This window comes from Eleutherodactylus coqui, chromosome 1 (assembly GCF_035609145.1).
Source record: "Eleutherodactylus coqui strain aEleCoq1 chromosome 1, aEleCoq1.hap1, whole genome shotgun sequence".
NCBI classification, from domain to species: domain Eukaryota; kingdom Metazoa; phylum Chordata; class Amphibia; order Anura; family Eleutherodactylidae; genus Eleutherodactylus; species Eleutherodactylus coqui.
The window spans coordinates 83,493,144-83,509,184 of NC_089837.1; the positions used below are offsets into that span (position 1 = coordinate 83,493,144).

Sequence of the window (16,041 nt, forward strand, 5' to 3'; positions counted from 1 at the left end):
CCTGGGTCAAACAGTATCCCCCTAGATAATAAAAAAAAAAAAAAAAAAAAAAGGGGGTGAAGGGTCAGCCACACATGTTAGGTGCTGTGTGCTGATGCTTTGGAAAAAACTGCCAGCCGGCCACAATTTCACTGTTAATTTCTCTTGCAGAAGGCTGTAAGGCCTGGAGGCCTCCAAAGACTAACCAAGTTCTGCAGGCCATACCTGTACTTACACCCGTTGCCAAATTCCGCACCTTTCTGGGCCTTGTTTCATACTGCCGCCTATATGACAGTATTGACACAAAAGCACGAAGGACAACCACAGCCATGAGGGTGGATCCAGTGACTTGAGGAGCTCCCTCATCTGCTTTTGCGGTGGCAGCAGTACAGGCAATGGTTGACAAATCTTCTAAGTTGGTATTGGACTACCCCCTAGGGGTCCACACCCCAAATGACACCCAGAACATACTCATGCAAGTGCAACCCAAGCACTTATCTCTGGCCTATTAGATCCGACTACAATGTGCTCTTTCCATGCCTCCCCCAATATTGCTCTGGGCTTCCCAATGTTGTAATACCTTGAATCCGGCTACTCTTCTTTTAATCAGGTATTCCTGGGGGGAGGGGAGGCATAGGTGATTTGAGTATGGCGGATCAGCTATTTTTTAAATAGCATTATTGTAGTGATGTACACACTGTTAATGATGCGTATTTTGAGTTTTCTTTTGTAGATGGTATCAGGGTGAGGATTGATGATTCCGAACCAGATATGCAGAGGTCACACAACAAGATGTCCTAAACGCAGAAGCTCTGCCTCCGCATGTCTCAGGGCAAGAAGCGGAACCGGAGGCCCTCACTGAGGTGTGTGGAGTGGTAGAAGGTAAGTCGGCAACTTTTTACACTGACTCCTGGAATGCATTTGGCATAGCTCATGATTATGGCCCAATATGGAAGGCCAGACAGCTTGTTATCTCAGTAGGACAGCCAATTAAGAATGGTGCAGCGGTGCAGAGTCTCATGGAAACCCTACTACCACTACCTGGCAATGGAGAATCCACACCGATTTCTACAACGGAGAAGCGAGAGATGACACCCTCGCCGACAACACAGCAAAGGCAGCGGCCCTCAAGCCGTGGAAGAAAGAAGAATAGATGCTGACAGCATGAGTCAGTGATAAAAACTTTGGACTTTGATAAAAACTTTGGACTTTGATAAGACTTTGGACTTTGATAAGACTTTAGACTTTGATATGTCAAGGACTTTACAGTTACAAGTCAACGAGGAAAGAAAGCAGATGGGCTAAAATACGGGAGCGACAGCACAGGACGGCGTATGGCGAACAATCAACAGAATTTGCCTACAGAGGTCCCTGTTCCCCATGATGGCCCAGCTGGTACCCAGAATCAAAAGCAGCGATGACGGCGACACTGAACAAGAATGGGTGACACCTGGGTTCTCTGTAGCTGCTGCATCATTTGTCCAGTTAGCATGATCTTTGCCATATGCGAGTCCGGACAGAAGTAAGGTGGCCATATAACACTTGCCTTGACCACTCTACGCATTTCAGAGATTGCCAATTTGACCACATTCAGCTCACACCTGTTGGGGAGTATGAATATGTGCTTGTTGTTGCTCGAGTCTTTTTCAGGTTGGAGGCCCACCCGGATACTAAGGTAAATGAGCAGATAACCACACAGAAGCTCATGAATGAGGTAATCTGCAGATACAGGTACACAGGTGTTCTCTTCCAGACTCAGAGGCAGACACTGGGACACATATCTTGCAGCCTGGGGATTGGGTGCGCATCAAGAAGTTCCCCAGGAAGCACCCTCCTGAGCCCCGATTTGATGGCCCCTACCAGGTGCTTCTGACTACTGCCGCAGCTGTGAAACTAGCCAAAAGACCTTGACGAACATGATGATCATAGCCGACCCTACCTTTGAGGACACCTTGACAGTAGCGACTGGCTACTCTGACCAGAATCTCTGGTTGGAGTTGCTGAGGTACAATGCTAACAGGAGCAACAAGTCTAACTGTTGCGTGTGCGGTAGTGCCCGACTACACTCGGGGATGGTCCCCCTAAATCTCCCTGTAGATGCTGAAGAGTGGTTTATTAGTCTCTTCACGAACATTTCCGCTAATTACACTGTCCGTGAGAAATGGAAGAAGGAATACTCTATAACTACTTAAGTGTTTTGCACCGGAGAGAGTATTACTGACTACCCTGGAAACTACACCTGCCAGGCAATTAGGCAGGGTAGAGGGAGATTTTTGGGGAACGCATCAATATTTCCCTAGTTTAAAAAAGATGAAGAGCCAGTTCCGATAATGCCAACCACATACGCTACCAAAGAAAAGGAGAAATGTACTAATACTGTGCCTGCCCCGATCTCCTAAGATGGATTGTCAGTGGAATTCCCATTTGCCAAGGGATAGTGCAGAAGACCTTAGGTTCCGGCAAGGGCACACCCTGTGGGGTGTTAACTTGTACAGATAGAGGGTATGGATGCCCGGAAATGAGCCCAGGGAATCCATGGCCTCCCTCTGAGGTGAGGTAGGGATCCCCCCCCCCCCTAGGAGTAGGGACTTACGGGCAGTGGGGAAACCCTGATGCAAGGGTGAGGCGAACTGGACGTGTTCACCATTAGGACTATCTCCAGGAGGGACATTGGTGTGGGTGAAGATTAAGGAGTCCCACGCCGTGCGTACCTGTGCACGCTATTAGTATTGTAACATTATGCTAGAGCGAGAAGAGAGGCTCCTGGTGATAGTTTTGATCTACACGTATACATTGACATCATAGGATAGCCAAGGGGGGTACCTGACAAGTTTTAAAAATTAGAGACCAAGTTAAAACTAGATTCGAGTCCATTTTCCCGATCATTAGGGTAAATAAATGTTGACTGGATTAATTATGTTTATTATAATTAACAGCGGTTTATAAATTATACTAGAGATGCCTTATAGGGACTAGTCGACCAATAGAACCTACCTCGACTACGACTTTTCAAAATAGAATGGCACTAGGTACGATTTTAGCCAAAAAAGGGGAGTGTCTGTAAGATGATAGGGGAGACTTGTACCTACATTCCAGACAAAACGTGACCCACAGGTAAAAACGCAGTTGCCATTAAGAAGCTGACCGCACTAACTAAAAAGAGCTAACCTTAGTCTGTTTTCCTCAGTTAGGTACCTAACAGGAGAAGGGAAAAATATAGAAAAATAAGTTTTGAAACATTGTGTATTTAGAACACTGTGATAGGTTTTCGCTAAGATTTTGCTTTATTTTATCTGCAGTGCACTCTGCTTATGTCCACGCAACATGCCGGTGTTACAACGCCCCTGGTCCTGTTACCTTGCCGCCTCTGGAAAAGGGAAGTGGGAATAATCAGCTTGTAGCTCTTTCCTTCCAGACTAATATATATGATCATGCACTTACTAATGAGACAGGGATTCAGTCATGTTGATCAGTCATTAGATAGTCCTGACTTTGCACTCTTGTTGATGAATCGAGGTAACGTCAAGAAGGCGGGGTTCTATACAAGTTATGTAGAGTTTACCTGAGATAGTAAAAGTCGCACCTCTCCTAACCTAATTATGGTTGTCACCTTTATAGTCATTCTAATTTCTGTTTGTCGTTGCATACAGTGTATTCCGACCCTGATGACTGCCTGGTCCACCTGTCCCACTACGACGTCCAACAAAAAGCCCACTGTCAGCGCAACCGTCGTCATCATGGATCCAGAATGTGATGATGTCGAACCATCCTATACCCCCATGGCAGTAGTAGGCCCAGTCGTCTACAAAACAATGCGAGTCTAGGGTCAGCGGTGGGGGATTGGGGTGGGACGGAGCAGGGCGAGTTTAGTGAAACAGATAGTTTCAAGGGGGGTCTGTGGTGGAAGTCCAGTATTCCTATATTTTGGATCGGTGGGCCTTGGCAGTAGACAGTTATCAATTTAACATTCTGTATACATACTTCTGTCTTGCTACAAATATAGTTCATGACAGTTGTGCAATAAGTACTTCCTACATATGAAAGTATCTGTTTTTCATAACTCTGCTGACAAAGATGGAATTTAGCCCGTAACCAACATGTATAAATATATTTGACTGTCCAGCTGCATGCACTAATACGGAACTAGGAATCAGACATGGACAACCGCAGAAATTACCCAAGCAATTTTACTGGAAACGTATGCAAATAACATGGGAGGTTTGTGCAATTTATACTTCATGATGTAACATCCAATCATATCGAAGGAACCCCACGTGGCTCCAAGACAACCCACTCATTTCATCCACCACCTGATGGCCAATCACAGATGACCGGAGGATGGAAGAATTGCAAGATGCTTATCCAATAATTAAACAATACGTTGTATGCATGTAATCTTTGACCTGCCCAGATGGGCGGATTTGTTAAACTCTTAAAATAGGCTACACGCCGATCATTAAAGTTAGAATTGAGGAAGCTATGCATGCTGAACCTCGTGTCAGTGTGGGAACTTCTTATGCGCATTATCAATTCAGAATTAATATGGAGGGCTGTAAACATTCCAAATTGAGTAAGCCGTGATTCCGCAAAGGAATTCTACGACACCTTCAGGGTCATCTGGTCCAATTCCTTGCTCAGTGCAGGATTAACTAAAGCATCCCAGAGCGATATTTGTCCAGCCTTTGTTTGAACACTTCCATTGAAGGCGAACTCACCACCTCCCGTGGTAACCTGTTACACTCATTGATCACCCTCAAATTGACAGAGGTATAGCGTAAGTAGAGATGAGCGAGTATACTCGCTAAGGCACATTACTCGAGCGAGTAGTGCCTTAGCCGAGTATCTCCCCGGTCGTCTCTAAAGATTCGGGGGCAGTGCGGGTGACAGGTGAGTTGCGGCGGGGAGCGGGGGGAGCGGGCAGGAGAGAGGGAGATCTCCCCTCCGTTCCTCCCCGCTCTCCCCCGCCGCTCCTCGCCGGCCCCTGAATCTTTAGAGACGAGCGGGGAGATACTCGGCTAAGGCACTACTCGATCGAGTAATGTGCCTTAGCGAGTATACTTGCTCATCTCTAAGCGTAAGGTTTCTAGGACCAAAAATCTTTCAACTATTACATAGAATTAATAGTACTGGTCTGATCACATCGGAGAAGACCTCTTGGGCTCCTTTAGGCTCTAGGGCTCAACTGCGACTGCAACTTGGGTATTTTCTATAGATATGTTTGTCCATGTTAATTGGCCACCATTAAAAATACATGTTTGCAATCAATATCACTGGCCACACACAATTTCCTAATTGCCTGCATCTTGATTGACCTACCTTGTAGAGAGAATTACCTATTTGATTTACCTTGTAAGGATGTTTTGGTCTACATACAGCATTGTATTAACACTATCGATAACTTAGTATTACAAAATCAAATACAATCAAGATTTTTAGGAACATGACACTAAGTTGAAATATGTTTTTCTATGAAATATTTTGGCAAAAGAAAAAATCTAAAATGTGTTATTACTTACCCCAACTCTTTGTACTTCCATAAAGATTGCTTTTTGAAAAGACCTTTCCCATACTGGTAAATCACTTCCCAACTCCGTGCTGAAGTAATGGCTCTTTCCATGTCCAACCAAAACATTAAAACAATATGGTCGCTGATCTTCAAATTCTTCACTTTGATTGATATTTAAATATAGATTTTCTTGAATCCAAATTTCATCAGCAGGCCAAACCTAAGTGCGAAATTTTAGATACAGAACACGTGATAATATAAAAATGGTAATGCTATTACTGCAGACAGTCAAACAACATAATATATTGAACATTAGCATATGCTACAGGCTTTTTATTGAACAATTTTCTATTAAAATGCAATATATTCAAAGCTTTTTAAAAGGAAGAATGAATCCCCCATAAATTGCTCCAAATTTTGAGTGCATTACAAATAAATAGCTATGAAATTACTTGCAACTAAATCAATCAGATCTTTTTCTAGTGTTTTAGATTTTGTCTGAACAATTTAGTACATGTGTCTACTTATCCTTTTTTCTATATTGAATTTGCTTGAATAGAAACTGTAAGAAATACTCTATTAGAGAATTCATAGATTAATTCTTGGACCAATATTTATTAAACAGAGCAGATATCTGTTACAAAGAGTACATATGTAGTGCAATTTAGCCCAATGCAGATAACTAGCTGGAAAAAAAAAGTTATCTTATCTTAACACGACATAGGCCATTGAAAAGCTATTGAAAAGGCAAAGAAAGTTTTGTGCTACAGTTTTTTTAATGCATTTAGTGTCAAGTTAAACTTTGCTATATCTGTACCAATCCTTCTGGAGGACCCAACTTATCCATCAACATGCACCTCATCAATTTCATGATTCATTTCCCCAGTGATGCTGAAGAGAAATTTAACATTTGCTTCCAGGTGCCCTTCTAGAATACAGCTGATCGATATGGTCCCAGCAGCAGGAGTCCCTAAAATTAGTTTACCTTCAGTGACCCTTTTGAACACAGAGGGCTCTGACCTCTGGGACCCCCAACCGATCCAGACAACAGGGGTTTAGTTGGTCTCCAAGGGAACAGAGCAGAGGTTGTGCAGGCAGATCGATGCACCATTCATTTCAACTAGAGCATCAGAGATTGCTGGGCACAAAGCAGGAAGCAAAGTGCTCATAATTTTCCAATGCTCTCATTGAAAGGAATAGAGCAGTGGTGCACCTGTGCAACCTCCGCTCTATTCCATTGGATACAAATCGGACTCCTGTTCTTGGGATTGGTGGGGTTCCAGCAGTTGGACCCCCACTGATTAGAGATGAGCGACCATACTCGCTAAGGACAATTGCTCGATCGAGCATTGTCCTTAGTGAGTACCTGCCCGCTCGGAAGAAAAGTTTCGGCTGCTGGCGCGGGTGAGAGGTGAGTTGCGGCAGTGAGCAGGGGGGAGAGAGAGATCTCCCCTCCGTTCCTCCCCGCTCTCCCCCGCCACTCCCCGCCGGCCACCGGCAGCCTAACCTTTTCTTCCGAGCGGGCAGGTACTCGCTAAGGACAATGCTCGATCAAGTAGTTGCCCTTAGTGAGTATGCTCACTCATCACTACCACTGATCTATCAGTTTTCACCCCCATCTTTAAAGCATACCTGTGATTTTTTTTTAAATTTTGACCATGTCATATGTTTTAATTTCTGGGGTATGTAAGATGAGACCTTTACTAAACGTTAAAGCGGAGAGGTGCCAAATGCAAAATAAAGTCTTCAGGTGTGTCATCAACATAAACTTGGAAAGGTTCTGCATAGCTTTTCCTTTTAGACTCCTCTTTGCAGAACCTCAACCAAATTAATGTTTATCAACTATTTGGTAAATAACGCTTTCAGTCAATAATTTAGTTACCTATGATCTTTCTAATCCTCTAGAGGAAATAAGGTTTAACCATCATCATAGACGGGGATTCTCCAATGTAAGAGCAGTGAGATAATGGAACTCTCTGCCACATGATATTGTGATGATTGACTCACTGAATAAGTTCAAGAGGGGTTTGCACGCCTTTCTTGAAAAACACAATATTACTGCCTTGATGATTGGCACATGTAAACAGACAATCACTCATTTAGGAACAGCTGCCTGTTTACTCGGAATGAAAGCAGGAGGCCGGAAGCAATCTCTGGTATGCTCTGCCTTCATTCAGTAAACAATTATCGCTTCTACGTAAAAGCACAGGACCAAATATCGTAGGGATGACTGTCGAAGGGATGACTGTGCTTCATCCTGTGTAAAAGGAGCATTAGAAGTAATGGGTACTAGATTTCTGGAGAAGGGATATTGATTCAAAGATTTATTCTAATTGTCATAACTGGAGTCAGGAATGAATTTTTCTCCTAATATGGTGGTACAATTGGCATCTGCATCATTGAAGTTTTTGCCTTTTTTTGGGATCAACACTGTAGGATTAAGGATCTTTTATAAGAGCCAATTATTGGGCCTGAACATTCCTTTGAATGCATGTCTTCCTGACAATAGAGCTGTGTAAATGGATCAATGATCAGCCAACGAGCGAGCAAATGCTTGTAAGTTGGTTGACCATTTAGTTTCAGGGACCATAAAAATGGATAGGTAAAGATCCACAGGGATATGTACAACCAGCCCACGGGAACTAATGATCCAAGCAACGAACATTCATCTCCATCAGTTGACTGTTGACTCACGTAAAAGAAAATGAAATGAGGGTCAATTAACATGCATGGCAATTGGTGTTTGTTACATCTGGTCGAGGACTTGACTTATATAAAAGAACCTTTATAGGTTGGATCTGTATGTTTTTTTTCAACCTTTTCAAGCTTATCGTCTATAACAATGTAATGGATATATACATCAAAATCAACAAATCCCAGAGAAAAGAGCAATACTATGAAAAAAGTCCTTATAAGAAAAGTTCACTAGTATCATAGCCTCAACTTGGGTCAATCTATCAACTTAAAAAATACTCAGCATGATCGTGTTTATTTACCCAAAGTGACGTTTAAGGCAGAAATGCATTTAGGTTATATGTAGGGGCACTTACCTTGCTAACTTTAAACAGAACCTCACAGAGGTTATACATTTTTTCAGCTCGTGCCCAGTCGAGTGTACTAACCTATAAGAAGAGAAAAGTTATACAACAATATAATTACAATCAAATTCCTATAAATAGTCATTCAAAAGTCAAGAACATTTTTATCCCTTTCCAATCCACTGTCTGACGTCTAAAGACATTCTGATTGAAGGTTATACGGCTCCGATGTCGGAAGACATCCAGCAGGGTATTCTTACTGTAGGTTACTGGCCGCTCTGTTGTAGGGGGCCTCTCTGGCATGTCACATACCCCAGTACTGGCTCTAGCCAGCAGATGGCGCCATTTTGTAATGGCAGAAAGAGAGAGCCCCCTAGGAAACCCTGAATCCAAAATTGGATTGCAAAGGGTTAAATCCACCACTTATTTCCAGAAGAACTGATAAAAAATAAGAATTTCCAGAAGCACTAAATTTTAGACTTTCTTCCCCGTGAGAAATGAGATTTACCAGTATATACTTTTTTTTATAGATCTTTCCAGTCATCCTGAATATTTACTAATTTGACACCTTTCATCTCAGACTGAAGGAATTTTAATTCAGCAATATGATAAAAAGTTTTAACATTGAGATTTATATTGTATGTCACATAATTCATATGGAAACTTCCAAATGAAGTATAAATATATGAAGGTCCTAAATTCAAATCAAAGCCAAATGGAAGCCTTTGTATACTGTGTACCTCAGCCTCTATTACCGAGCTCTTATGGATGTAATCACTGTCTTGTAGCAGATGGAGATGCCTTTTGTTGATAGCAATAAAAAGTGAAATTACCTTATAATAAAGCAGTAAATATAAATTTATGATCCGACATTATTAATTCCTGCATGTTCTCCACTATGTGCATGGAATGAGATTGCAAGAACCAGAATCTTATGTAGGGATTTTCTACAGTTAAAAATCCATCTGGTCTGTTATAATCCTCCACCTGTTTTTCTTTTCGAGAAGCAACCTGTAAGTATAGTAATTATCTCTAAACTTCACATTATCTCTAAGCTTCAAAAGGACAATTCCCAAAATGTTAATATTTCTTGCATTAAGAAAAAACGTTGAGTTGTATGTATACGGATTTTCCCACTATATTAAAAAATGCCTACGATAGACCATCATTACCGGAGGAAGGCGGTCTAACCACTGGAACTCCAAAATCCCTAAAACAAAGAGGGCAGGACCCCTTTGGCTTGTTCTGCACAATGCCACTCTGTACCAGGCCATGGGTTCAGAATGGCAGCATTACTTGATCAAGAGGGGGAAGGGATGTTCTACAGAGAATAAAGTTTGAATGAATTGCTGGATTTTATATGATGTTGGTGCTCAGGGTTCCAACAGTTGGACATCTACTGATGACACAGTGATACTATATCTTAGCAATATGACATCACTTATTAGTATAGGGAGAAAAGCTTGTTAATGGCCAATTTAACGAATACCACACAGATACTGTTTGCACTATTAGGAGATAGCAATTTTGGAATACATTGTTAATTGGTCTTGTTAACAGTAGGAGTGGACCAAAAGTCTGATATATAACAATAAACTCCATCTTTTGGTCCCTGTTGTTTACATTACTTTAGGTGGGGATGAGGTTCTCATTCAGCTTCTGTAGTAACTAGGACATTAGGACATATTCTTAGCTGTGGAGAACTGTCTGTCTTCACAGGCTCAGCTTCCTGCACTCACACAGCTCACAGACCTGCAGCCAGTGTGTAGGCAATCTGCCAAATTTGGTATGTTTCAAGACATTGAAAAGCTTTTGCTGTTTCATCACAGCAAAAGCCATTGAAAGGCAAATAAATGGTGGCATAGAACGGTATTTTAACAGATTTAATGGAAATTTACTAAAACTGGCATCTTCCACACAAAGTGTGCCACACAAATTGTCTTACGTGCTTAGTACCACATATGTGTTTTTAGACATTTTTCTGAATCATCTGAAAGGCTCATGGCATCATGAAAAAGGGGCATGGCATAAACTGCATCAAACAATTTTGGCCCAATTTTGACAAAAACTAAGCTGACTAACAGGTGGCATATAGTTAGACTACAAGATTTAAAATTTGACAGATTTACCATCCAGCTTTAGTCGCTTTGATGAATCTAGTGCAATTTAGGATTGTGTCTCTTTTAATTTGCACTGTCTAACCTTTAGGCCTCGTTCACACGAACATAATTTTCACACTGCTAGCAGCGCAAAAAGATCATGGCTATAGGAGCTGTAAAGATCGTGTGAACAGGCTGCTTTCAGCTACTTAAAGTGGCCCATTCACACAAACGAGCTGTGTGCTTTCCATAGGCTCCTATGGGAGTCATGTCCTATCTTTGTGTGCACCACTGAGCTACATGCGACCTGCGCTCGTATGTCCTATCTTTGTTAGGTGCACACTGTTTTGCATGTCCAACATTCTCTCATGTGAACGCTTACATAGGAACCTATTGGTTCCTAACAGAAGCGCATTAAATTACGTTCGTGTGAACGAGGCCTAAGACAGTATTAGTAAATGTTCTCTGCATATGTTCTGCAAGATTCTTTCCTAATGCATCTTGTTACTGGTAACTTGTGAGGAAGGACAAAAACATTTTAAAGTTCTTGTAATACCTTCTATTATGCTGAAAAGTGGTTGCTATAGAAACTCCACAATAGTTACTTTTTAAGTGGTAACTAAAACATGTTCATACACATTGTGAAAAGTTTACATCTTTATCTTGATAATTAAATATTTCACAAATAATGGATTGTTTCATTGTGGTTTTTAGCTGCCATTAGTAACTACTGCTATTCATTTCTAAACTGCATCAGATTTGCCTAAATTAAGAGCCTAATGACTAAAGTGGATCTGATGTACATTCTCATTTATTTTACAATTTATTGTGATCATTAGAATACTTTAAGACGTCTAATTAAAGAAGCGAAAGACAGTTGGAATGTATTTCCATTATACATAAGCCTGTTTCCCCATGAGACAGCATCAGCTGTAAGCTACAGTCATCATGTTTGCCAAAATACTGAGTCCCAGTATAATGGCAGAGACACACGAGTGTATTCCAAAACAGGCTTGCTCCTGCGCAACTTTTTTGCGCAGTGAACAAGTGTATATTGCACACATTCCTGCTCATATACTGTGTGTATTTGTGCAAGCACTATTAGCTCACATGGGAAGGGGAATCACCCCATCCTGATTTAAATGGCTACTAAGCCAAACAATGCCGGTGTTTGCAGGTATGCACTGTTTTTTGTACATACTCGCGCGAACAAATGTGCAAACCTCCTATAGACCTCTATGGGGTTCCCTGGTGCGCAAATGCACACAAGATAGAGCAGGCCCTATGGGTTCTATTCTCTGGGTCTGGATTTTTTTGCGTGCAAAAACATGCTAAAATATTTTTGGAAAATTTAATGTGAGCTATGAGTGTTTCACATTGGAAAGATCATTTATAATAATCCTGTAAGTATAGGTATGTTGTGTAGAAGGTAAGTACATAGAATGGCCTGTAGGGGCTGAAGGCTTGTACCTGAAATTGGAGAGAGAACACCAGTGGTTATGGCAGAAAGTAAGATAAAAGGATCAGTTCCTGCCACACTCAGGGCGAAGCTAGCTGCCAGCCAGAGACAGAGGCTGCATCAGGAACTTGGAGCTTGAGGTCCAGTATTTGACCAGTTTGTGCCCATCACATGGTCTGACAGATGCCTGGAGTGGGGGATAGGGACAAAGACTTCGTGGTTTGTCAGACCTGAATTTGTTGATTGCACCACAAGTGTTTGCTGTGATGTGAAATAAAGTTGATGGAAGTCAGAGTTTAAAGAGATCCGAGTCTCCTAAGCCTGTATGCACGTGGGTCCAACCTTCCTGAATGGAAATGATGTTGAACTCGTAAGCAAGTTACCCCCGGGTTGCCACAATTGATATAACATACATTTATATAATAAAACTCTATTCGTTTCTAATTTAGATAGATAGATAGATAGATAGATAGATAGATAGATAGATAGATAGATAGATAAATATGAGATAGATAGATATGAGATAGATAGATAGGTAGATATGAGATAGATAGATAGCTAGATAGATAGGAGATAGATAGATATGAGATAGATAGGAGATAGATAGATAGATATGAGATATATAGATAGATATGAGATAGATAGATATGAGATAGATAGATAGATAGATAGATAGATATGAGAGAAAGAGATAGATAGATATGAGATAGATAGATATGAGATACATAGATAGATATGAGATAGATAGATAGATAGATATGAGAGAAAGAGATAGATAGATATGAGATAGATAGATAGATATGAGATACATAGATAGATATGAGATAGATAGATAGATAGATATGAGATAGATAGATATGAGAGAAAGAGATAGATATGAGATAGATAGATATGAGATACATAGATAGATATGAGATAGATAGATAGATAGATAGATATGAGATAGATAGATAGATAGATAGATAGATAGATAGATAGATAGATAGATAGATAGATAGATAGATATGAGATAGATAGATATTAAGGATGAGCGAGTATACTCGCTAAAGCACTACTCGTCCGAGTAACGTGCTTTAGCCGAGTATCTCCCTGCTCGTCCTTAAAGATTCGGGGACCGCTGCGGCTGAGTCGCGGCCGGGAGCAGGGGAGAGCGGGCGGGAGAGAGAGATCTCCCCTCCGTTCCTCCCTGCTCTCCCCCGCAGCGGTCCCTGAATCTTTAAGGACGAGCAGGGAGATACTCGGCTAAAGTACATTACTCGGACGAGTAGTGCTTTAGCGAGTATACTCGCTCATCCTTAATAGATATGAGATAGATAGATAGATAGATAGATAGATAGATAGATAGATAGATAGATATGAGATAGATAGATAGATAGATAGATAGATAGATAGATAGATAGATATGAGATAGATAGATAGATAGATAGATAATAGATGGATAGATATGAGATAGATAGATATATAGGATAGATATGAGATAGATAGATAGATAGATAGATAGATAGATATGAGATAGATATGAGATAGATAGATAGATAGATATGAAATAGATAGATATGAGATAGATAGATAGATAGATAGATAGATAGATAGATAGATAGATAGATAGATATGAGATAGATAGATAGATACATAGATAGATAGATAGCATTAGAGAAATTAGAAATGAATAGAGTATGCAGGATAGCTCTCTGATGTCGGAAGCTGTTCTTCATATCTATATTACACTTTGCCGGACAGTGCAGCTGTTGGATGAACAATCGTTCATTTGACACTTGCTGAAAGAGTATGGGCATCTTAGTTTACACAAAAGTCAAAACTAAGCACTACAGTAGTGCAAACAGTGCAGTATTTGTGATTTTTTTCTGCCAGGAGTGGATCATACAGGTACAATAGTATCAGGAAAAAAAGGTTTAGACCCTTTGGCAATCTTCTACCATTTTTGTGAAAAAAAAAACAAAAAGAAATGTTTCATTTTAAAATGAATCAAAATGTGAAATCTAAAGATACATAAGACATTGCACACTCTGCATGCTGGGCGCTTTAGGCTCTCATCCCATTCTGCACTTTATGATCGCACATTCATCATTACAATGTGAATAAGATTTGTACAAATTTAAGTCACATTTTAAGTTGTCAGATCTGCACTTTTTAATAGCCTTGCTGTGGTGTCTTAAAGATACAGCAGGTGCTATCTGTCACAGTTTTGGTACGGTTGTCTCTATTGACCCACAACCTACAGTAACCCTTCTGCCACCACATGGGCAGCTTCTAACCTCCCCTTCCCTTGTAGATTGTAATCTGGGAATTTCAACCATTTTTTACAAGCCTTCCTGGTGTCTTTTTTAAAATATACACATGAAACGTCTATGGGAAAACGCCTAGTAAAAAGCCACTGTCACAGCACACGGATACCCTGTCTGTGTCCTGCGTGTTAGATGTCACTTTTGCATGTTCTATTCTTGTGCGAGAAAAATCACTCGTGTGAATACGCCTATTGAAAAAAAAGTTGCACCAAAGTTTTGATCTGAAGTCAACAAGAGTTGATCTAAGATCAAGTCAAAGAACGTTTCATCGAGATGGTTTAGTCCATGATCATGGTTCACATCTAGGTTCAATTTGATCTCCCGATATTGGGGGATCAAAATAGTTGAACTTAGTTTAGCAGCTGAAATCCAAGAAGGCGGTCTGGCTTTTCCTAGGTGCTGAAATTATATCCATGGTTGCTGCTGGTAGCTGCCATGTTTTTACTATCATTATGAATGTTGGAAAGATCGCTATGACTGCTGGGAAGATCACCTAATCAAGTCCCCAATCACAGTGCATGATATATTTCTTCTAGGTTCAACTTTTAATCGCAGATGAATTAAAGTTGGTTTTGTAAATCTTAGATCAAAAAGTGATGGTGCAACACTTTTTCTTTAAACCCAGTTCAACAGCTGATCGCAGTTTAACTAAACCTGGTTCAATAGCATGGTTGGTGCAACCATGTCAACTATGTCAAATCAGCATGGTCAATACAGGAAGTCATGAACAGCTGGAAGAAGGAGGCATCAGAACATGTAAAGGAGGTATCGGGGGCATAAATGCAGAGAACCGTGGACCAAGATATTGTATTCTTATGAGATTACAGAACAGTCCACCCCCCCACCCCCCACCACCACCACTGTGATTACAATATGTTTACCTTTGCAAGTAACATTTTTTCTGATGTATCTAAAGTAGAAAATACTTGATAGAACCTGATTATACATTCCCTATTTTTTGTTTCTACACCTTCTATGAGGACTTGTGTTCTGTGAAGTCTGATTCTGCAGTCATACTCCCTTTTATCTGAAATGTATGTTTTGCTAACCTACTGTACCACATGTAGAGGAAAGATCTAAGAGAGTAAGATGCATGATCAGATAAACAGAGTTTACTTGTTGCCTTTTCCCATGGAGATGCATAAGTCTACACAGAAGCTGTAGAAAAACATCAGCAGGGGGGTTGTTTATGGTGGAAGGGGTTATTGGCATTTTAACATAGGCTCCTTTATAGGATATGAAAAATGCCAGAAAAAGGGAATGCTGAAAATGTGTTAATAAAAATGTAACCCAGAAGACGCCGGTTAAAAAAAATTGTGTGTGAAAAAAGCATAAAGCTGTCATGGCCAAAAATTGCCATGTAGCCCCAGCCTAATGGTGGCAGTATGTTATGTAGTCAAATTAGTCCAGTCTGCCGGACTATTGCAGCTGATGACTAAAAAAAATACATTAAAACCTATTCCAAATTGTAAACATGCCTTTTTACTCTCTTTAGGTCTTTTTCACACGAGTGTCATTATGGCACATAGTAGGTGTGTCAAAAAAATTGCATCCAAAAGAACTTATGGTTTCCTATGGGTTCTTTCAGACGAGCCATTTTTGACGGGCCTTTCTCTATGTCAAAAGATAGTACTTGTCGGCGGCTCCATAAACT

General features: G+C 40.7%; 1 protein-coding gene across 1 annotated transcript in view; it reads right to left on the reverse strand.

Moving 5' to 3' along the window:
• SNTG2 (syntrophin gamma 2) overlaps window positions 1–16,041 on the reverse strand; it is a 202,949-nt gene that overhangs the window by 50,018 nt on the left and 136,890 nt on the right. The window contains exons 13-14 of the mRNA XM_066596680.1: window positions 8,536–8,607; window positions 5,496–5,705 (exon numbers count right to left, since the gene is read on the reverse strand). Coding sequence (XP_066452777.1) covers window positions 5,496–5,705; window positions 8,536–8,607 — 282 coding nt within the window. The remainder of the gene's footprint in view (window positions 1–5,495; window positions 5,706–8,535; window positions 8,608–16,041) is intronic.